The sequence below is a fragment of the Meleagris gallopavo genome, chromosome 5, assembly GCF_905368555.1.
Source record: "Meleagris gallopavo chromosome 5, MGAL_WU_HG_1.1, whole genome shotgun sequence".
NCBI classification, from domain to species: Eukaryota; Metazoa; Chordata; class Aves; order Galliformes; family Phasianidae; genus Meleagris; species Meleagris gallopavo.
The window spans coordinates 15,176,759-15,199,714 of NC_139408.1; the positions used below are offsets into that span (position 1 = coordinate 15,176,759).

Consider the following 22,956-nt stretch of genomic DNA (forward strand, 5'->3'; position numbering starts at 1 on the left):
CCTGTAAGACTTGTCCTGCTTAGAACTAATATATCATCTCCCACTTTCTGTTTTATCAAGCTCAGAACATGGCTATTCCCCAGGGATTAAGCTCCCTAAAAATGTAGCTAGCCATGAAACCATCTCTCCCCCCAGCACATAGAAGGACAGTGAAGCCCTGGACACAAGCAAGATTGCTTTCTGTTACACAAAGGTTACTCTGCACTGCACAGCCCTCCTTGGCTGGTAGACACAGGTATTTCTGAGCTACTTCACAGGAATTAAACAGCACAGACACAAATGCAGCTCAGGTTTCCTCTTTCACTCCAGCTGGGATACAGCAGCTGCCAAGGATGGCCAGCCGGGTTTTATCTGCAGGCCAGGCTTTAATATGAGCACACAATCTCAGGCTTTCTCTTCCCAGCCCCACACCGAAAGTCTCTGCATCCTCTTGTACAAGGTACCCATTCATACCACGGCAGTGAGTCACTCAGCAGAGAAGGGGATAGCTAAATGCTGGTCCCAGCCCTCACAGAAGGTTGAAATGGGGCAAGAAAGGATTGGAGTACTCTGATACAAAGGCTGGCTTTCTTTTGTTGGGACCTAGTTATGCCCTACTGCCCTGACATCATCTCTCTGCTGAAGAAGGGGAAGGAGGGTGGCAGGATGCTGGGAACAACCAAGGAACTGCAAAGCTTCTTTTATTTATTCTTCCCTGCTCAGTGTCGTCATGTCAGTGGCATTCAGGTGGAGCTGAGTTGTGTCACCAGAGCTCAGCTCAAGCTGGCTTACCGTGGATACGAACAAACACATATCCAGCTTAGAGAATGTGAGTCATGAGGTCCCTGTTAACCCTTGTAAGTGAGGTCAGTGCATCTGCCACCCAAGTACCCAACCTGTCTCTGCTGATAGTCTGCATCATTATCCCTATCTTGGCTTCATCTCCCCCTCAGGGCCCCTTTTTGAGTATCTATTACACCACATCATGCTGTCATAGGGGAGTGGCAGCTTTTGCTCTGGAGACAAACATAGAGCACAGGACTGCCTTCCTTGCTCTTTACCAGGAGCTGCTGGTCTTTCAGAACAGACCTTTGTAAGAAACTGAGAAGTATGCCAGCTCTGGCATGGAGCAGCAGGGATATGCTCTACTCACTTTCCAAGAAGCTGGCAAACCAGTAAGAAATGTGGAATCCCCCAGAAGCCTGCAGGAGACACGTGGAATCTGGGTGGGCTCTGAACAAGATTTATTCCTACTGTGGCTCAAGCAAGAGTCAGGATTGCATGATGTGTCCTTCAGACACAGAGAATCCAGATTTCTTTCATTCAGCTTCAAATATCTGAGTGGAGCATTAAATCTGAGCATATTTTCTATGAACAACCCAAAAAAACGAGTCAATCCACCTACAACACAAATCACTATCTGGAGAGATCTTTCCACCATCTAAAAAAGCAAAGATAAAAACTTGGGTAAGCCTGAGACCCCTTTTGCACACTTCTGTATACGAAAGAGTGCATCTCAACTGAAGTATAATGCAGGAGCTGGGTAAGGATAGCCATGCAGGTTTTTGCTCCCCAGTGCTCTGCTACACTCGGCAATTACCTCAGCAATTCAGCTGAAAGTGAGACAGGAGAAGTTCTGTTCTAGTTTATAAACCCTAACGAGATTCTTCCTGACACAGAGAGAACACCCCAGTTGCTGCTTTGTATCACACACTGACTGCTCTGGCAGGGACATAGCACAGCACACAGAAAAGAGAGAGCAAGCCTAATCCATTTATCATTGGTTTTGCCTAATACTGCCGAAATATTTCCCTGGTGAACACGGCAGCAGCTTCAGCCTCTGAGCTGAATAATTCAAGTTTGAGCAGGTCTTAAGAGCACTGCTGCCTCTGATGGTTGAGCTCCACCAGCAGGGCTGCTCTGCAGCATCACACTAACCAGGCTGCAGACACACTGCAGAGTCACAGAGCAGATGAAACGCCATGTCTCCTCCCCGAGCCTCAATGAATCACCTGGCTAAGGAGTTCACAAGGAAGGTAAATGGGCAATGACAAAGAAGTAGCATGGCTGCGAGGGCCCTCAGAACTCATAATTAAGTAGAAAAGCAGCAAACAAAATCACAGGTTCCTGAGACTTCAACAGAATAACAAACTAACCACCAGAATCATGCTTTACGCACAAATAGCAGCCAAAGTTGCCTGCTGATTTTTAAAAGCACCAAGGAGGCACCAGGGAGAGGAGCGCCGCTAACAACATTCCCTCTCATATTGCCACGGGCCTCTGGTACCAAGGGAAACTGGAACAGGCTGGCACAGCCCCTGGGGCACTGAGTGTGAAGCTGTCAGAGTCACTGTCTGAGCTCAGAGCTGGCAGAGGCCCCCAGGCAGGCTCACTGGGCCCTGGCAAGCACAGCCATGGTTCTTGTGTACATTACTCACTGGCAACTAATGCAGAGCACAAGAAGAGACAATAGGTCTGTCGCGACCAGCCATTCTGAAAGGATGCATGGTGTAAGGACAGCGTGACCTTTTGTTCCCAAGACACAATTATTAGTTTTCTGTGGCAGAATAACAAAGAAAACCCCACCGGATTTTCATCTGTAGCTTCTGGCTGAGGCAAAAAGACAAAGGGAGATCTCTTTGGCATGGAAAGTAAGTGAAGAGAGGCCAAAATGGACTGTTACAGACTGGAGCCCAATCAACAAGCATCAGCAAACCCTGTGTTCTCCTCCGGGGTTCATTCTCCATTCCTAGCCCTACTCTGCCTCTCACAGGAATTACTAGGTCTTCAGAGCAGTGGTGCAAGTGTCAGCATTGCTCATGGCTTCTCTTTCTGCTCCTCTGTAGAAGGGAAAAGTGATGGTCACGTGAATAAGGACTTGCAAAGTTGAAGGAGCTGGAGAAGGGCTACGGCAGCATCGTTTCTTGTTACTGTGAAAGCAAAGAGCCACTGATTGTTATTTCAGTCACTGCACTCACTACTGCAGCTCAGTACTGAAGAATGTTGCCACACTCCAAACTGAAAAGGAGATCTGCAGGGGAGGAAGCAGAATAGAAACCCTAGGGCCAGTACACACTTTGGTGTAGGTGGGTAAACAGGGAGCTGAGCAAGTAATATAGGGAAGGGTGTAAAAAAAGCAGATTATCAAAATTCTATGGCTTTAATTTCAGAACTTTTTTTTTTTTGCCACTATAGAAAATTTCCATTTAATATTTTCTTATCTTTGATAATTCTGTGAAAAAGCATGTTAATTTGATACAAACTTAGTGTGTTAAAAGCCAATTTTCTTACATGTCTCTCGTATTTTATTTTCTCTTCCCATTTTCCAGAAAAAGAAGATGGACAGGCAGTAAAGAAGAAAGAAAAAAAGCCACAAGATTTGGTTTTGAACAATTTCAAATAGACGTTCTCTCACACGGTGCAGATATACTGCAACTATATTTTGTCCTTTCGAGGTGTGCAGTAGTAAATTTGGATTTATGAAATGAAATGCAGTAGACCCTGTCACTTGTGACAAAGATAAAAGTGCTGTTAGAAGCTGGAAAACTTGATGGCATTTGCCCTAGGACAAATTAATAGAGTTGGTGTACAAAAGACAAGATGTTTCCCTCCCTCTCAGCATTCTTCAAGGGATAAAAAAGGAGCATCCCCCTCAAAAAAAGCAAAACTTACCACTCTTAGCAAATTCCGACGCTCCTTGAAGGTGGCACAGCAACCAAGGATGCCAGTAACCATCACAACCACCCCTGCCACCACCAGAATATAAGCAGTTGCTGAATATGTGCTAGAAGAGAGCAGGCTGATGTAGTCACTCTTCTTAGCCAGGGTCCAGGCGCCCACTGCCATCACAGCCCCGCCAGCCAGCTGGGTAAAAACAGAGGCAAGCAAATGAGGGGTATCTAATGTGTGAACTTCTCACCTCCAGAGCAACTGCACTGAGATGTCAGAGGGTGCCCCAGCACTGCAACCTGAACTAAAGAAATTCACACCAAAGGAAGGACTCCCAGAGACCTCATTGGGTTGGAGAGCAGCACCCTGGTAGGGCTTTAAGGAGGCAAACTGTGCATGCCAGGCAGGGGAACTGCAAGCTATGTGGGACACTTTGGGATCCCTTTGGGATCTGTAAGTTTTCAGTGGAAAGCACTACTTAGAGAAGTGCTATTGTGGACCAAGTTGCAAGGAGTGATCTTGCTACAGTTGTCCCCCTCCACTGCCAGGACTCAGGCTCCCTGAATATGCTAGCTAGGTGAAGTGAAAGCGGAGCATTTTTTCAGGCATCCAGTTATTTTCCATACTTTGAAATAAGACCTATTAACAGCCATAAGCTCCAGTGTCAAACTACAACTTCTGCAGCTTGGGCTGGCAAGTCCAAGGGGTGGGATTTCACCCCATGGAACAAAGTCTGGGTTCCACAGATGTCAGAGCTTTTTGCTAAAGACTTCACTAAGGTCAAGGCTTTTGTGCCTTTGCCACCAAATCTGCAGTGCCATCTAGGAGACTGTGAAGCAGGCTGAAACTTCTTACCCAAAAAAAAAAGTTGAAGATGAAAAGCAGGTACTTGAGACAGATAGTCCCGCATGTTTCTTTCTTCTCAGTATATTCACGCATCTTTCTGGCTTAGCAAATTCCTGGAGAAAGGAAGAAAAGAAAAAAGTTTGAAAAGCCAGTCACCGTGTCTCTTTTCCCAAAGGGCAGCACTGCTCCTCGCCTCCTGCAAAGAACTAAAGAACTCACACTTCCAGCTTTTGCTGAGGTAATGCAGTGAGCAAGCCGTTCAAGTGGCTTCAGGGATGCCAGACAGTGCTTACTTATATTAAGAGCTCTCATAGCCATCCGAGTGACCTACACAGCACAAGACCTCACAGGGTGTGAAAGAGAGGCAGATGGTACCAGCATGCGGCCTTCCTGCACAGCCATCCTCCTCCTTCTGTCTCCTCATTCTGCTGTCACTTCTGGAGGCTCATTTTCCTTAAGATTAATACTTGTGGTAGAGGGATCAGACCTGCAGCTGCATGAGCACAGCACTTACTGTGACCAAGCCAAAACAGTGGCTGGGTCTCACTGTAATCAACACTGCTGTAAGGAAGCTTCAGTATAGCTCCACGTTCACTTCCTCCTACTTAAGCTGAAATTAATGAAGTCTCAGACCTGTTACCCAGCACATCCCACGATCTGGTTGACTGCAGCACCTAGCTGTTACTTCTGAAGGGGATGATAGAAACTGTCTTTGGCATTTACAGAATAATATGTCTCCAAAGAGTTTTCTTTGCTCACCAATGCTTGTTAAAACCGCTTTAAATAGATCTCTAAGTTCTACGTATTTTTAATCCTTACAAATGTAACTAGGAGCATACTTATCATCCACCCAAACACCCTCCTCTTTTTGAATCCCAGCAATATGTTGGGATAACTAATTCTCTTCCTCACTCTGTTTATTTCTGACAGTCCTTCTCATCATTCAGCTGCCTCCCAGCTATTAAGGAGGAAGCAACATAAACACTGGCTTTGAGTGGTCTGACAGCATGAAACACTGCAGATACATAAACAGCCAGTTTGCTGTGGGTCAGACCCCATGCAAGGTGTTAAAGATGTGCTATATTCCAAAGTACTCCAAAGCAGAAAGTGCAGCTCCATGTCTCCTCACTGCCTCCTGTTGGAAAAAATTATAATTAAATTTCACTCCTGCCTGCCTGGGCAGACAGGACAAAGGCACTGCCCACATCACTGTCAACAGAAGCTCTGTGAGGCAGTTTGAAGAGGTATAACTGAATCCTCACCATCTCTCCCCTTCCTGCATTCAATCAAAAACGTCCTTCTCTTCCTTCCACACCAGCTAATATGGAAAGATGCAAACACTGCTTTCTCTCTGTTTGAAAATCTTGCAGAGTTTCATAGAAGCAGGCAAACAGCATCTACCTCTCCCTTTCTAGGGGTTCACCTCTCACAAGCTTCCTCCAGGGATAAACAGGACCTGCAATCCAACTATGCAGTACAGACAACATCTACCTTGGCAAGCCTACTGCAAGACACCTTCCAGTAGATAAACCCTCTGGTAAGGTCTCTTACCTGCAAGCAGTGGGTACTCACAGCCAGGCTCAGCTGGCTAGAAGGCTGGGTTGGCCAGTGTATTCTTCCCTGTTACATTTCTAACATCTGCTTTTAGTTTATTCCTGAACCAAGGCTTGGAGCAGCTGCCAATTCTGCAGCATAACTGTATTTTATTTGCAGGAAATTGTTTCCTTTTGCTTCACTAGGATCCGCTCAAAAACCTCAGGCAGGTCTGCACTTTAGGAACTAATAAAGCTAGCAGGGAGCATAAGGGTGAGAACATGCCCAGCAGTCCCACCATGCCTGTTCCCTCTCTTCTTTCACAAGAAAACATTTTCCTTTAGAATAACATCTGACAGAACAGCTGGCAGCAGAATAGTATTTCATTAGAGAATAGAGCAGCTCTGAGCCGGTGGCATATATATCAAGGAGACTTGACTCATGATCCTTAGGAAAGATCAGATACTCCAGCAATGCTCAGATTAATTACCACACTGCAATACTGCAGCCTGGGGCAGGGAGAAGGAATAGATGCTGGTGGCACCTTCTGCTCTGAACAGACTTGTAATTCTCAATGAGAAGCTGCCTCACAAATGCAGCATTCAGGGAAGGTGACAGATTTACAGTTCCCAGAGGCTTCATTTAGCCACAGAACAGGAATGGCAGCAACCAGGCAAGCTCTCACTGCTATGCACACCTGTACAGCCCAAAACAGGTACTTCAGATCAAGATAGATGCTCCTCAGAAATAGGCTCTAAAGGCTGTGCTGGGCTTTGAAGTAGGCCTGCTTATATCAGGAACACATACAGAGGAAATTGCACCACAAGTTTGCTGAGAAGATGCTGTGAATGCTAACAGTGTTCACTGTCCTTGGGCCGGGCCCTCAGCTCCAGTGGACTCTAGAAACTCTCCCTCCAAAAAAACAGCCAGCACGGTTATTTCCATGTGTCACCACCTTGTACCTCCTTCTGATCTGAGACCTCAGAAACACAAGGCCAGCTGCTCACAGCTCAAACTGCACTTGCAGGCAGATGACAAGGAACCTGAAATTTGGCTCCACAAGCAGGTCCTGCTCCGCTGAGCAGAGCAAGCAGGGCCTTTCACAGAGCTCAGCTTCGCTGCTGGGAGGAGGGGATCTATCTGCTTCCAGTAAGCTGGCAGGGAACAGCTGCAGGCTTACAGAGCACAGTGATTCACGCAGGGATGGCAGGCCATGAATCAGAGAGCAATCAGGGCTGTCTCCTGTATGATCTATCCTTTCTAAGCAGGAGCACAATCACTGACTCCACAGCGAGCTGTTCACACATCATGCTCTCCTTAGAGCTAGGGCAAGCCATGCTCTGCTGCTCAGGCTAAGGCTGGCATTGGGCTCTGAGCCTTGTGGCCCCAAAAAGCACAGAGGTGCTGATCTGTACCACAGCACTGTAGTGAAGGATGGGGGGCTCAGAGTCTTGTGAAAATGTTCTGATGTGGGCAGGGTCTCTTGGCTTCAGTACTGATAACAGACCCACAGAAGCAATGTGAAACACTCTTGAAACTGGACAAGAACAAGCAACGTTAGTTAACGTGCACGGCTGAGTTCTATTTCCAAACATAGAAGTAAAGGTCTGCTCTGAATCACAGAGATAATTATAAATGAGTTCTTCAGTGAACAGAAAACAGCAAGCCATGCCACAAGGGTGTATTTACAGATGCATAAAACCATATTAATAAGACATGAGCTCAATAACAGGAAATGTTTTGCTAATTGAAAAAGTGGCTGAAAGACCAAAAACATTTTCATAACGAAGTTCATTTGGTCCAACCCAATAGAGAGTGGCTTCATCAGTAAACTAAATTTAAAAAGTAATCACGGAATGTAGGCAATGAAACATAGTTATGTAATGAAAAGAGATACTTTTACATTTATTTACCAGAAATCAAGAGCAGGTTCCTACCATGCTCACAACGCTCTGAAATAAAATACACAAAGATGGGTGGAAACAAGAAAACAAGGAAAAATCTCAGTGTGACAGAAGCTGCACATGAAAGAAGAAACAGTCTGAAGATTAATTCAATAAATTAGACACTGAACAGCTCGATTCCAACTGTCCACCTGATTTGGCTTCCTGCATGACCTTGAGCAAGGACCTTAGCCCATCACTTGTTGCTGCTCTTCCTTCCCAGTGCAGGAGTTTCAAAATACCCTAAATCTAGCAATGCTGTAAGGATGTGAGAAGCCCTGCAGCCCAAAGAATGCCAGTTGTGAGCATAACAAGCTCCAGGCAACCAGTTTTGGGCTCTCATCCTTACTGAGCCTGAACCCTTAGGACAAACTGGACGAAGATGAATGCACCAGTAGCTGAGTACTTTGGTCCCAGTTCTGCATGCTGAGCACAGGGCAGCAGTAGCACTGCACAAGCAGCATTTTGTTGCACTGACACTGAGGCACCTGAAATCCCAGTGGTATATCACATCAGACAGACCACTGTGTTTTTACTGGCAGAGCCAAAGGCATACACAGGCACGCACCTACACCACAGCTCAGAAAACACGTGGCACACCACACACACACACACACACACACACACACACACACACACACACACACTCTCATGCTGGCTAGACATTCATTTAGTCATAGCACACTCCTCTAGGTCCATTTGCCTCAACTTGCACAGTAACACTACTTAATTAAACAGCAAAGAAATCCAGGTCTGCAGGCTTTTTCTGTAGAACGTGCCCTATAGCAGCACCTGATGGAAGGTAAAGAAACAATGCCAAAGCAAATGAAATAGCTCCCAGGCCATTAAAAGCATTTTTAAAAAATACTTAAAAATAATGAATGCTGGCAAGAAAATTGGTATCCTAAATGTCAGTGCTGTCACTCTTACAGATATTTTTTATGAACTGGGGCAAAACAGAACATCCCACACCTTATACCACACTCATCCTCAAAACTAAATGCCCAGCAGGAAGCAAAGACAACATGCAGCCCTGCAGCCAATCTTTGCAAACACACAGACAGCAGGAAATCCTGCTGCACCTATGTTGCTAGGAAAGTGCAGCTCCCAAAGGGCTCTAAATCCAATATTATCAGCCTCCTGCTAATACAGCCACCTCAAATACCCTGCAGGCATGCTGCTGGATGGAGGGCAAGGTACAGCTGCCTGGAAAGCTGGACCAGATAACTCTGACCTTGAGGCAGCTCCTGGGAACTGAACAAACACGCTTTCCTTGGTACGTGCAATGCAGCTGGGGGGGACAGAAACTTTTTAGCATCAGCAAACTGACCAAAGAACCTCATTCTCCAGCAAGACTAAGCTCCAGCTGTTGAAAACGTGACCTCTGTGTTCAAGTTCCCACTCCGTAAAAACAATAATATTACCACCGCTGCTTCACGTACCTCAGTGGATTATTTGAAGAAATGGCCTCTGGCTGCTCATCAACTCAGAAACACATCTTGCACAGCCCAAAAAGCAGCAAGAAGCTATTAGATGAAACCTTCCCAGCAGAGGAGCTCTAAAGCTTTTAGCAAATTGCTCTCATTTACAAAACTACTAAGTATTCATTACCAAACTGCCAGCCAACATGGTCAACAGATTCAACACTGACCTTTCCCTACCAAAGCACTCCACAGAAAGACTGCAGATCTTCAGCCCTCTTCAAAAGCTTCTCTTCCACCCAGTCTCCTTGCTGGCTCTGGTCCTCTGCTGGATTCGGGAAAGTAGAAAGCTGAAAAAGAAAGGAAGAGAGAATCATGAATTATGTCAAAGATGATCATGGGAATCAGTATGTGGTAATACGCTTCGTCATTAAGCCATCTTCTTAGTAGAGAGTACCTGGTTTCAGAAGACAACATGAATGCATTTGATTAAATTGGAAAGCGTGCACTGGTTAATGGGGAAGAGTTAGACTGCACTATAAAGACCTCCTGATGGTACAAACCCGACAGAATGCACTTATGTTTATGTCTGCAGCATCTCGTAAATGCTGCTACTGCTTCTGTCAAGTCTGTGAACAAAACACAGTGACATTCTGGTCTGAAAAGTCCAGGAACAGCTCCATGAGCAAGCTCCTGAAGAACCATCTGTACAGTGGGGTGCTGTATCCCATGTTAAGTGCTTCAAAATGATCACTGGATCTTTGCTCTGAACCCAGCCACGAGTAGGCACTTCTAAACTGCCTGGAAAGAGGAAAGTGGGGGACATACAGTGACAGAACTCATTGCACACATCCATCCTCATCTGCCAAGGTTCAGGAGTTCCTGATGCTAACTTACTTCACAGCTTAAGGCTTGAAGTCTTTTATCTATTGTCCCTCTGGGAAATGGAAGCACTAAAATTCCCTGACTTGCCAAGGTGGGATAATGAAGTGTTTGCAAACCATCTGGGAAGAGAAAAAGGTTACTTCTTATTATCAGATCAAATTCAACACAATTCATAACCATTTTAACTTTCTATTATCTTCAAGGAGAGGTTCCTGCAGGCCTTTTTCTGGCATAGTACAGACAGCACACATTCACTTATAATCAGGTTGGTTTACCCCTGCTTCTATTCTCTTTGAACAGGAATGCTCTGCTAAGAACTAGAAACTTGTTAATTCACATTACTCTGTAGTCTCTAGACCACAGGAAAATCTCTCGAGAGAAACACTGGAAATCCCAACACTTGAGCCATGCAGTAGTATGCCAAAATCCCAGAATCATAAATGAAAATTGGACAAGAGAACTTTTTGAGGAACTGGGGAGAGGAGGGAAAGCAGAGCGCAGACACCGGCAAAGCAAGCAATAGCTCTGACACATCCTTGGTCCTGAGGCTGGACCAAGCTCTGACACTCCTGCACTCTTGAAGCAGCCTTGCTGCAGTACCATTTTTACATGTGCTTCTTGCTGCTCCCACACTCCTTTCCAAAGAAAAAGCTGACCCAGGATGCAAAGCTGAATGTTTTGTTTTCCATTACAGCATGCTGGAACATGCTGGAAAGTCAACGTACTTGTGCCTCGGGGCAGTGGAGAAGGCAGAACAGGAGCCAGGCATCCAGTGAGGCAAAGCAGCTTCTTCTCAGGAATTTTCATTTATACTTGGCAAAGGGGAGACACGCAAAACAGATTTGAGTCCAAGACCCTCCTCCCTGAGGAGGAAATCAAACGAGATTCCCTAGAGAACAGCCTGGATACAGCCTTTACTCTCTGCACACTGTCTAACAATGATACGCTCCTCAGAGCAGGGTATCATTTTCTTTCCCTGCCGAGTGCCCAGTGCAGGAGCTGCTCACCCCCAGCCCCTTGGAGCTGCTGAGAAATGAGGAGCACAAAGCAGCATCCTCATCTCTTTCTAACAGGCCTCTGCACAATGGCTCTGGCAGAGGTGGAAACAACCTAGAAAGCCACTGACCTTCAAGGAAGAATGAGGTCTCTTGGTCACCTTTGGCAGACCCTCCTTGGCCCTACCTCTCTGCTGCAACAACACCTTTCTGAAGGCCTTAGATTAGCAAAATCCTCTCCTGGGAGTTTGGGAAAGCAAACCCTCTGGGTCTGGACACCATCTCCACAGATGTTACAAAGCTAGGTTCCGATACAAGTTCGTCACTCTTTCTTTTTTGCACACTTGCGAATTCTCTCCTTTCTTCTGCTCTAGAAGGTTAATTTTGCGTAAAACCCTCAAGAGACTTAGACCCTTAACTCTCGTTTATATGGATAGAAGCCTGGTATCCAATGAAGAACTATGTGCCTAAAGCACCTGGGGAGACACCTGCTCTTCAATGCGAGCTGTCTCTCAGATCACTTAGCTGTCCCTCTGATTTTTTTCCACGACTGTATTCCACAAGGAAGGGTGTTGCCGAAACAAAAATAGCAGTGAGATCAACTTCAAACTTAGCAAGGATATTTATGTTCAGCACCATACGCACACTTGTGTATTAATATGTTTCACAAGAGGGTTAGTCAAATCTGGAAGAGATGATGGCTTGCTGCGTGACTGTTAAAGATAAAAGGGAGCTTTACAGCTAAATTGATTTCACAACCATTAAAAAGAAAAAGAAAAAAACAAAGAGAAGAAGGAGAAGAAAATGACAGAGAAAAAATAATCAAGCACACCCAGGACTGTGATCGTGCTCCAGAATTGTTCTGCTACAACACAAACAGAATGCTTGCTAATGCTTTCCAGCCCTTGCAAAACATCCCCAGCTCGGAAAGTCCCAGCCACTGCTCCCAGCACTCAATAACTTGGGGAAAAAAATCAACCCCTCCAAACACACTGACCATGGCAGGAGCTGGAAGGCAGCCCACAGAGTGGCACCCGGCACATGATTAATGGGAACTCCTTCTGTGTCCAGCAACATCATCTTGTATCTAATAAGGCCTCCTTTATTCAGAAGGATGCCCTAGCACTCTACACTATTTATACACAGGAACCACTTCACCAGTCATTGAACTGAGGCACAAAACAATAACCGCCTTTTTTCTTTTGCACTTGAAGTGCCAGAAATCAGCAGCTGGGGTGTGTTTGCAGAAAGCTCACAGCAAGGAGAGTTTGCTGGGATAAGGAACAGCAATTCAGACAGGTCAGGGTTAGCCAACAGACATGACAAACCATGCTCACTACAGCCTACTATTGATATTATAAATTCTGTTTTCCCATCTCTGTTCATGGGCGCTGTGTTTTGTTTTGCTTTCAAAAGCAGGGCTTTGTCTGCGCTGGAGAATTTACCAGTAGCATTAAGCCACATTTCTAAACAGAAGAGTTTGTGCAGAATCAGCTTTCCTCCTGATCCCCTCCTATTAATGACACTGTCAGTTTCAGCTCAGCTCTCAGAAGCAAAGCCATCGGGTCCTTGGTGTTTTCATGCAATACGCACAAAGCCTCCCCTCCCTGTCACCACGCCAGCACTAGGACCAAGCCAATAAATGCACTCATTACAATCCACCCAGCCCCCACAAAGCTACTCAGGCAATTCTGTGCATGAATTCAAAGCCATTTTCACTAATGCAGCGATCACAACGATGCGTTCACTCCATAAACAGGTGGTTTTTTACACAAGGGTTGGTGCAAAGACTAACCTAAGGACGTGCTGTGGCTAGTGTGCAGAGTTTGGCTGCAGTCTCTTTGCAGAGGTGCTTTCATTGCTATTCCCTATTAATCTCAGCAGTGAAAATGCACTAACTAAAAGCCAGCAGATTTTCTAGCTACCTCCAATCCCAGGTGCATGCTCACAGCAGGTCACCATCTGAATTAGCTCACAAATGAATGCTTGGGACTTGAAATGCAAAAACATGACCAGAATTTTTTAGAAGAGGATGGGCAGTTGATGTCACTGTTCCTTGCTTCTCAACGACACAGAGTCCAACAGTCTCACAGTCTGAAAGAGTCTTAACCTCCCTCAAAGCAACTCAACAAAGAAAAAAGATATCACGATATAACAGGAGCAGTAGGAAAAGATTCTTTTCTCATCTCAAGATTCATCCACCAAACTGCTCTGTCCTCTGAAGACCTGTGCAAGAATACAAAGCTGTCAAATGCCCATTTTCAAACTACCTGTTAGCACTTCCATGCCTGCACCTGAGACACCTGGCTGCAGACAGCAGAGCAGAACAGAAGAAAAGCTGGCTACATTTAACAGCTGTGCAACACCTGTTTTGCTTTAACCAGGCTGATCTTGTTTGCATCTTCTGTGCTGAAAATGACAAAGCCAAAGTCCCTCCAAGTTAGAACACAGCCCTGACCCAAGCAGCCAGCCTCAGACTAAGCTGCACAAAGGCTGTATTTTAACAACAGCTGAGAAAGGATTTGACAATGGAAATGAAGGTAACAGTCTTATTGCTTCAGACACGTTGCTGATTAGCTGAGCACTGTTTCAGCATGAAGAGACATTTCTCAGTGCGTTAGCAATAGATCAGGTATCTGCAGAACTAGGAATGGGGCGATGCACTCAGCAGTACCCCTGTGTGCTGATGGCAAAGGGAACATCACCTACAGCAACTCTCACCTCAGTATGGCAGCTACAGAGCTGCTGGCACTATCTGCAGGAGCTTCCCCTCCTGCTCAGCACAGCCACCTCAGGCAGCAGTGCTGTCACACCTGGAAATATCCACTTCTCTAAAAGCAGTACCACAGGAAACGGCCAAGAAATCTCTTCTGACCATCAGTCCTTATTACTACCCAGAAGGTGGGGATCTCCAAGTGGTCCATTTTGGAGCAATCAAATGCTTTCAGGAGTTCTATTGCTTTTTAGAGCTAAAAACACTTCACTAGAGCCAGATCAAATATCAAGCACAACCAAGGGCAAATTAAGTGACTTTTCATTTTCTGGAGCTGAGAGCCCAGTCCATAGCTGCCTCTTTCCTGTTGCTATAGAAGCAATACTGAAAACACCCAATCCACACTGCATGAGGCAGCACTGAAGAAGGATCATTTTCCCAGCAAAAATTAAACAACCCCCAGCCAAAAAAACGTTTCTCCCCCTTCCACTGCCCCTCCATGCAGCAGGCCTTAAGGACTCCACCAGAACCATTTATGCTACTGTTTTTAGATTAGCCTCCAAACTTGACAGGGAAGCATTAGCATGTGAACAAATAACTGGAAGGAGAGGGCTGTCCTCAAGGCAATTAATTGCTGGCCCTTTGCCAAGGCCGAAGGCAGAGGCAAAAAGCAGTTCCCCAACCCCAGAGCACACTCCAGCAGGCTCTAAAGAAACCCCCTAGCCATCAGCCAGAGCTGCTAGCAGCAGCACTGGGAGCTGGGCTCACATAGGTACTCCGTGCTGCTTCACTTAAATTATAGGCAAAGGGCAGGTGGCAGCTTCATAAATGGAACAGAGCTACAATCAGCTCAGAGGTGCGCCGGGCTCTGGCAGGTCTCTGTCAGCATGGTCTGCTTCATTTGGAGCAGGGAAGGATAAGGAAATGAAAGGGGGTTCCTCTAACAGGTGTCAGCACACAGTGGCTGCACTTCAGATGCAGCTAAAAAATCCTGCCATGGATTACTTCATCACGCCTTCAGGTGATCCCAGCACTGTATGAACAAGCCTTGTTAGAGGAAAGCTTAAAAGGAGTTTGATACCTAATTCTTTTTTCCCTCCTCCCTGCAGAGCCAATTTTCATGTCTAGAGAGACCATATAATCTCGTTTGACTTACCACTATTTGAAGGTTATAATTTTAAAGGCTTAGTCCATCCTACCTGTCTGGGACAACTTGGATTAACTCTCAAATAGCAGGGTGACTCAAAAAACACTTTAAGAAATGGGAGTAACCACATACTTCGTTCCTTTGGGAGCCTCTTCAAATGTCACTGGCACATGCTCAGGCTTTGGACTACTACTTTGCACTTGGTAAAAAGCAGCAGAGCATTTTCCTCTGTGACAGGAAGATGGCAAACATCTTGACACCAGAGTAAGCAGTGTTCCCCTGCAGCTGTCTGCTTTTCCCTCCTTGCAAGTTCCTTATGGCACAGCTGTGAGTCAAGGACCACATTTCTCCAATACCTTGACCAACTCTAAGGCAAGATCAACAGCCAGGATTTTTCCTTGTAAGTACAGAGGTTTAAATTCCCTTTTTTCCTGCCTGGGAACACACCAGAGGAAAGCCCTGGCAATGAACAGAGCAGGCTTTGTTAGGTCGTTCCCTAGCACATCACAGGAGCTGAGCAATATGCTTGTATGTTCCCCTCTCAGGAGCAGGAATGAGACAGCAACCCATGACTCCGAGGCACAGCAGTTAGCAGCCCAACAGTTCTTCCTCCTCAAATGTACGAAGAGGTCCTATGCATAAAAGTGGAAAGAAAAAAAATCCTCCTCAAGATGACAAGGTAAATTGCAGGCTACAGCAGGCTGTGGCAAATCACAAATCACCCATCTCACCTCTTGCAGACCTCTCATCTAAGCCACATCTCTCACAGAGGTGAGAGGGCTGCTCTGCTCTCCATATAGTGAGGGGACACCTAAGGCAACTAACCACATTTTTCTGCTAGCTGGTGGCACCACTCCTCAGTAAGCAGTGCTCCTACACTGCACCAGACCCACCCCTTCTGTGCTGAACGAATTGTACTGACAAGCACAAAGCCCAACGCTTCCCCAAACACGTGCAGAGTTTATATTTAAGGAACAGATGGACAGTCTAGGTGGCTCCCTGCAACCACCCTTGGAGGGAGCTGCCTGCAGCTTACAGCCACCACAAAATGAAATATCACCTCTATCTCCAGGGCAACATGGGGGTTGATACAGGGGCACGAACTCCTCCCTTCTGGATTCCACCAAGGCTAAGAAGAGATACTGACATTCACAAGCTGTGACTCACGCCTGCCTCCTCCACGCTCAGGGGCTGCCATGCCAGACATGCCAGCATGAATGGCATCCGCATGCTGGCTCCCACAGTATGTAAAATGGACTGGATCTGTGCTTCCCCCTTATTTTCTCTAATGTTGGACTGTTGGGGTCACTGAGGATCAGTGCACTCTGAAAACAACCACGCAGACATTGCTGCTCTTGCTCTGGCAGATTAGTGGACAACAGGTCATTAAGGCTCAAACACAACAGAAACCTCCCCTCCACAAATTCCTATCCCAAACAACTCTTGGTTGAAGTGAATTTAACCAATGGAAAAGTCAAATAATCCATTGTTTGCAGTCCAGTTACATTCACAAGTGACCAGTTTGCTGGGTGATGTACAGAGCTGAAAGTCTAAATATACAAAGCCAGTACAAGCCTAAAATCCTCTGTGTATATGAGGCTGGTAAGCCACAGTTTGTATCTAACCAGCTGCAAAGCTGTTAACCTTCCTGATCACCCCTCCTCATTCCACAACACCAGCAATCTGCTTCCACTAGTGGCTTCTTATGCTTACATCCTTCTAAGGAGCCACCTCCATCAAGCTGATTGCACTGCTACCTGAAACACACCTGCAGACCTGTACTGCACTCTTCCAGCTGGCAGGGGAGAACCACAACCACCCGACCAGCCAAAGGAATTGTGGTTAGAAACATGGACCAAGCTGGTCATACCCAAACATGGTCCAGACCCCAAAACCCAACTCCACCTGGCACACAGTACATGGAGTGCAAAACAGTAATTAGCCTCTTGGTGTTTCTCCTGTCTACTTCTCCCACATAAGGGGGAAGTGTTCTAGGGTGAGGCATCAGATATAATTTCAACTCATCCAGATCTTTTTCCTACTGCATCTCCAACCTGTCTCACTCTTTTGACAGCAAAGATACATGGGAAGCATTGCATACTTTAGCACAACCATGCAGCTTCTAACAAACGTGCATCTTGCACTCCGCAGCTACAGGGATAAACCATCTGAGTACAGACACATCCAGGTAGAGCCTGGCAACTCTTTCTGCTGCCCCAACTCCCGCTGCTTTGTTCTGTTTCCCTGGGGCTGCAAAAGTGAACTTTGCTCCTTCTGCATTCAGACCCAGTACCAGCAATAGATAAGAAACAACAGTCAGTGCCAAGCGTTTGATGTCACCTATTTCTGGCTCAGCAATAATGGGCCTTTGTCAGGAGAAGCCAGCAGGAACAACCTGTGGTTCTGAGCAACATCCCTCCTCACACCTCCCACACTTCTCATTTCCAGCCTTTCCCGAGATTGTTTTGTTTCCTCTCACCATGCTGCTTCCCACATCCTCACTTGGATGCACTCTTGCCTTTTACACTCGTGCTCAGCAGTAGGTATGATAAGCAACTCAGTGGCAGCCTGCATGGATGCAGCCTACAATTTGTACCACGGAGCTCACTGCAGGATTAAAACTGTATTTGGTGGTCTGTACTCTGCTGACAGTGGCTGTGGGTCAATATCCAACTGAAGTTATATAGCTGTTAAGTATTCCATTAACCTCTGCAGAACATTAATTCCTGATGTCCTTTCCCATCTGTCTAGATAAACATCACTAGCATCCAGGACTGCTGGCATCAAAAAAGGCAAACTATACACATATACATGTGCCATCAGCTACTTAAGCTTATACCCTTTCTACCTCTGGCACACGTCCAGCTACCAGGGAAGAACCATAAGCACCTGACCAGCAAGAGCAATTTGTGTGAGAAACATGGACTGAGCCACTCATACACAAACGCAGCTCTGACCTCTCTTATTTTGACATGAAATATCAGGAGTGCAAAACAGCAATTATCCCCCTGCTCATTCTGCCTAGAATTTTATTGCAGTATAGCAGCCAGGACTCGGGATTAATAGGACTGATTGAAACCATTCCCCCAGATGCCAGGCTGTTGAGATCACAGGCAGAGGAGCCTGACAGGCGGGAAGGAGCAGAGCACTGCCGAGATGCTCATCAGTGCTGCTATTACTGTGCTGATATCTACTAGGAGCTGGCAGCAAATGGCTTCTGTGCCTTCAGGAGGGATGGTGCCCTCTGCAGACCTGACAGATCACCTCATCTGCATCCTGCAGCCCTTCTCTTCCAGTCTCTCCTCCACACTCAAGCTTCAGGCACAGAAAGGGACGTTTCTCCCAGACTGGAGAGATGGTCACCACTCGGGGAAAGCTCTGTCAAAGTGCATATTGCTGCAGCAAGAGGAAAATCGTGTTCAGAGTTTGAAAGGAAGGATGAAGAAGATAGAAGGAAGGAGACCTGATCTTCACCAGAAGGATCTAGAGGATTTTAAACAACCAGGAAGATTTGGTTTCCATTCCTCACAGCCAAGGAAGTAGGGATATGCTGCAATCTCCAGGAGTCACCCTCCCTCCAGCTTTCCATGACCTCAGCAGTTGGTACAAGTGGTCAGGGAGCAGCTGGAGATACCTAGTGTCAAGTCCAGGAGCAGAGATACAGCTGGGGAGTGCAGCAGGGTCTTTTCATGAGCTTTGAAGAGCCAGACTGACAAAGCCACTGAGGACAGTAGCAGTGGACTTGAACATGAAACAGCAAAGCTCCCCTATTTGTTTTTCACATTTGGTACTTCCACATTTTATCTTTCAAAGCTTTATTCTTTGGCAGAAGGCACAAGACAAATCACAGGAACAACATGATTGCATTATAAGAGACCTGGAAACGCCAAACAAGACTGTTTGAAACAGAAGCCAGACTTCACAGAAGTGAATTTACCATTGGTCAACCAACTACGGGACATATAGCCCATAACTCCTTCAGGACTCCCTCAAAAGCAAGAGAATTGTTCCTTGGTCTGCATATGTGCAAAGGAAACAGCCACAGATTTGCACTATAACTAACTTTGACTAGCTCTGAATAATACGGAATGTTCTTTGGAAACTTCTTAACAGATAGATACCACGCCATCAGCCACCCCCACCTCGCATTTTTACTTCACAAAGGGATACAAGCAGCTTTCTTCCACCCCCTTGCTGAAGAATCTCTCCCACCCAATAGCAAAAATTTGAGGAGGCCATACCAGAAAAGTCCTTTGCAAAGCCAGGACTTTGACAATGTATGCTTTACTGTACACACAAGAAGCAACGTGAAGCGTAAGCCAGCACAGCAGCAGTATGGCAGCACTGAAGGCTGGATTTGTCGTGTGCTGTTTGGAGGAAGAAAAGGGGCCGTGGGAAGAGAGAGGAACACAACAATTCTGCAGACAAGCAGTAACAACAAAGGCAGTACATGGCAAGACAGCGTGCCAAAATGCGCTAGCAGGGGTCACAGCCACAAAATCTCACACTGATCAGCAAAGCTGCTGATGCTGCACAGGCTGCAAGGGGTTGGCAGTGAATGGAAGTGAAGTGAGGCAGTTCATCTCTCCTGTGCCATGCTGCAGTCTGACAGAACAAGACGTATTTTGCTTTTAGTAGAATTACCTGGCAGCAAAAGAAAAAGCAATGCTGCAAAGGGCTGCTGCTGTTCATCCTGCACAGCACTAATGACAGCACAAATCATTGAATGAAACCCTGAAGGGCAGGAAATGTGGTCGTGTTTATCTCAAATACAGACTTAGGCCAAATTGCTGTGCCTGTTTCCTCCTTGCTTCCAAACTGGCATGGTGCTTTCCTTCTGCACAAAAAAAAAAAAGGCTGGGAAGCCAAAGCATTTATGAAAAATCTTTTTAGGGTGGTGCTCTTAGGTAACTCAGAAGATGGCTTCTATAATAGGTTCAAGAAAAAGAGAGTCTTGTTATCAAAGCTCCTCCTACTCAAATGCTCTGCTCTTGGCACTGTCCCTAAAAGCAAGTCCTCCCATAGCACCTGCCTTGAGATAGGAGGAAAATGTGGCTGTTAAGCACACAAGAAAACATACAGCAGGAAGGACTAACCACTTTGGACTCCAGAGTAAAACGTGAACAGCTGTCACACATGGGACATTATTCCAAACAAACAGACAAGATATGTTCTTATTGTTCACTAAGGCCAACATAGAGCAAGGACTGCCAGGATTTTCACCAGGCAGCTGAGACCAATAATTCTCCCCCATTACAGAAGGACTCTACCAAGAAACTAGGCTATTATTTAACAGAAGTCACAAGCATTGGGTAGCTGATGGAAGTTTCAGAACAAGATATTTTTAGCAGAAATATGGCACGTGGACAAAAAGATGTCCATAACAGGAACACAAGAACATCAGGACACTACAGAGCAAGAATGTAATCTCAGGGTACTTACACAGAGGAGCTCAAAGGCTGCCGGCTGCTCCCACTCACAACCCAAGCTCTCAGCAAAGATATCTGACTTGAAATACCAGCACCTTTGAGCAGCTGTAGCAAGCCTGCTTTGGCACATGCAGGATACCTCTCTTTGCCAGACTGCCATCAGATGCTTCAGGTAAACTCTAAGTGATGTTGCCCCAAATATTTCCAAGATCCCAAAAGTTTTTCGACTGGGGTCTTGTCCTATATACAAACTCCTTCAGAAAAAAAATTTGCACCTGCTTTTCTAGTTTACCTTGAGCTCATGTAAGTTTTTGTTACCTATAGCATCCTCTAGCAGAGCATCACAGCTCTTAACAATGACTAGCATGAAGGACAGCTCCTTTTTCTTCTCCATGAAATAGAGCTTAGTGAAGAGCCACTCCCCACACAGACGAATGACACACTACATCAAACAAAGGTGTCAAAGAGATTTCCTTAAAATGGTAGCTTTTACTCATGAGAGCCTAAGGTTATGCCAGAAAATTAGACCCAAGTTTATGCTAAGGACTACTAGGCACTCACTTTATATGAACTCAGTCACCTCCCATGTGCAAGCAGTCCTGCTCAGCCTGTCACTCATTTTGTCCACCACCAAACTTACTGAGTCCAAGCTTGCTCAGTGCTGAAACATATTTGAAACTTTCCTCTTCACCTCAGTCTGTAACAGCTCAAAAGAGCCACACTGCTCTCCTCATCTCAAGCAATCATCGTTTGATAGCAGTACAGTTCAAGTAGGATGGGGAAGAACATCTGCCTGAGAGAAACTCTTCAGCTCCAGCAACACCCAGACAGCATCTATAGCACCAGAGATCCCTTAAGAGTCTAAGGCAACAGTCTCACCCAGGGCAATGGAAACATCTTTTGAAAAAGGGATGTGCTTCAAAACTGGCTCAAGAAAATGGCAGCCCCTAGGCACCATCTCTGGTGGGTGATGACATTTAATGACCCCCTGTTCTAGCAGACACCGCTCGAGCTCTCACAGAAAGGCAGCGAGTGAGGGACATGAAGGAAGGGCACTTCAAGGGATGCTCAGGGCTAGCCTAAACTTCTAGGGCTTCAAGATACAGCAGGACATGCAACAGGTTGATCATCGACGTCCTTGTGAAGAATCAGATTTTACTTTTGTTGTTAAACGTACAGCAGTTTGCATTCTTTGTAAGACAACGCAGCAGAGACTACCGGGACACACAGCACAGCACTGATCCAGCTCCCCACGTGAAGGCAGCGGGACATCGCTCGGACTCCTAGCCGGCCCCACTCTCCCCATCCTCTGCCTCTAGCAGCCGTACAAGTTTAACTAGGAGCAGGACACAAAAACACCCTTCAAACTGGGAAAGCCTGGGGAAGTTCTGCAAAGCCCAAAAGGAAGGGAAGCAACTCGGTGAGCAGAGCCGACCCTCGGACACTACGGGCACCACACACTAACACACACACACACGCCGCCTCCCGGCCGGCAGCCCCCACACGCTGCCCCCTCGCCGCTTCCCGCCCCGCGCCACACAGCGCTAACGGCCGCGGGGAACCCCGCGCGCCGCTCCCCTCTCACACCCCGTGCGTCCGCCATTTCGGGGCGCCCCGCCTCACCCCTCAGCGGCAGCGCGCCGGACCGCCGTGCTCCGCGCCGCCTCGCGCCCCGACCTGCCGAGCGGAGAGGGAGGGAGGGAGGGAGGGAACGGAGTACGGCAGGAAGCGGGGAGGGAGGGGAGGAGGGCGGCACGGCTCGCCCGGCCCGGCCCAGCCCCGGGACGCCCAGCGGGCGGTGCCTCGGCAGCGAGCCCTCATGTACAGCCTGCCCGGCGGCTGGCATGGGTTGTCGGCGCCCCTTCGGCTTTGAAAAATGGAATAAAATAAAATAATTTTTTTGTAAAATAAAGCACCCCGAATTCCGTCCACCTGCAGTGCCTGCGGCGCGGTCTCGGCGCGCTGTGCAAGCGCGAAAGCGCGCCCTGCAGCAGCGACCTCTGGATCCCGCCGCGTTTACCTCACCCGCCGTTCCCATCGCCGCAGGCACCACGTTGTGAAGAACACGAGCACTTCTTTTTCCAAGCCTTTCCCTTTTTAGAGGCGTCAGAGCTGCTGGTTAAAGATCTTTCCAGGAGACATCCTGCACATTGAGATCAAGCCCTGACTGGCGCATTGCCTCATCCTTCCATTACCTCATTTCAACTTCAGTCCAAATGCCGCAGTTAGCAGCCCCGCTGGGATCTGCAGGAAGGGAGACCCCACGCTCCCCTCAGAGACTGAGCGGTCTGTTTTTTAGGGCTGGCTGGGAAGGGATGAGAGCTGAGCAGAGAGTGAGGGAAAAGGCCAGTTGAGAGTATTGGCCTCTACTGTGACTTAACTAGGGACTCATCTAC

General features: G+C 46.9%; 1 protein-coding gene across 1 annotated transcript in view; it reads right to left on the bottom strand.

Moving 5' to 3' along the window:
- The window catches only part of CD151 (CD151 molecule (Raph blood group)), a 32,020-nt gene extending 9,679 nt beyond the window's left edge, over positions 1 to 22,341 (bottom strand). Inside the window, exons 1-4 of the mRNA XM_085224351.1 lie at positions 22,184 to 22,341; positions 9,622 to 9,741; positions 4,504 to 4,607; positions 3,652 to 3,843 (exon numbers count right to left, since the gene is read on the bottom strand). Coding sequence (XP_085080477.1) covers positions 3,652 to 3,843; positions 4,504 to 4,587 — 276 coding nt within the window. The 5' untranslated portion in view covers positions 4,588 to 4,607; positions 9,622 to 9,741; positions 22,184 to 22,341. The remainder of the gene's footprint in view (positions 1 to 3,651; positions 3,844 to 4,503; positions 4,608 to 9,621; positions 9,742 to 22,183) is intronic.
- Between the last annotated feature and the right edge of the window lie 615 nt (positions 22,342 to 22,956).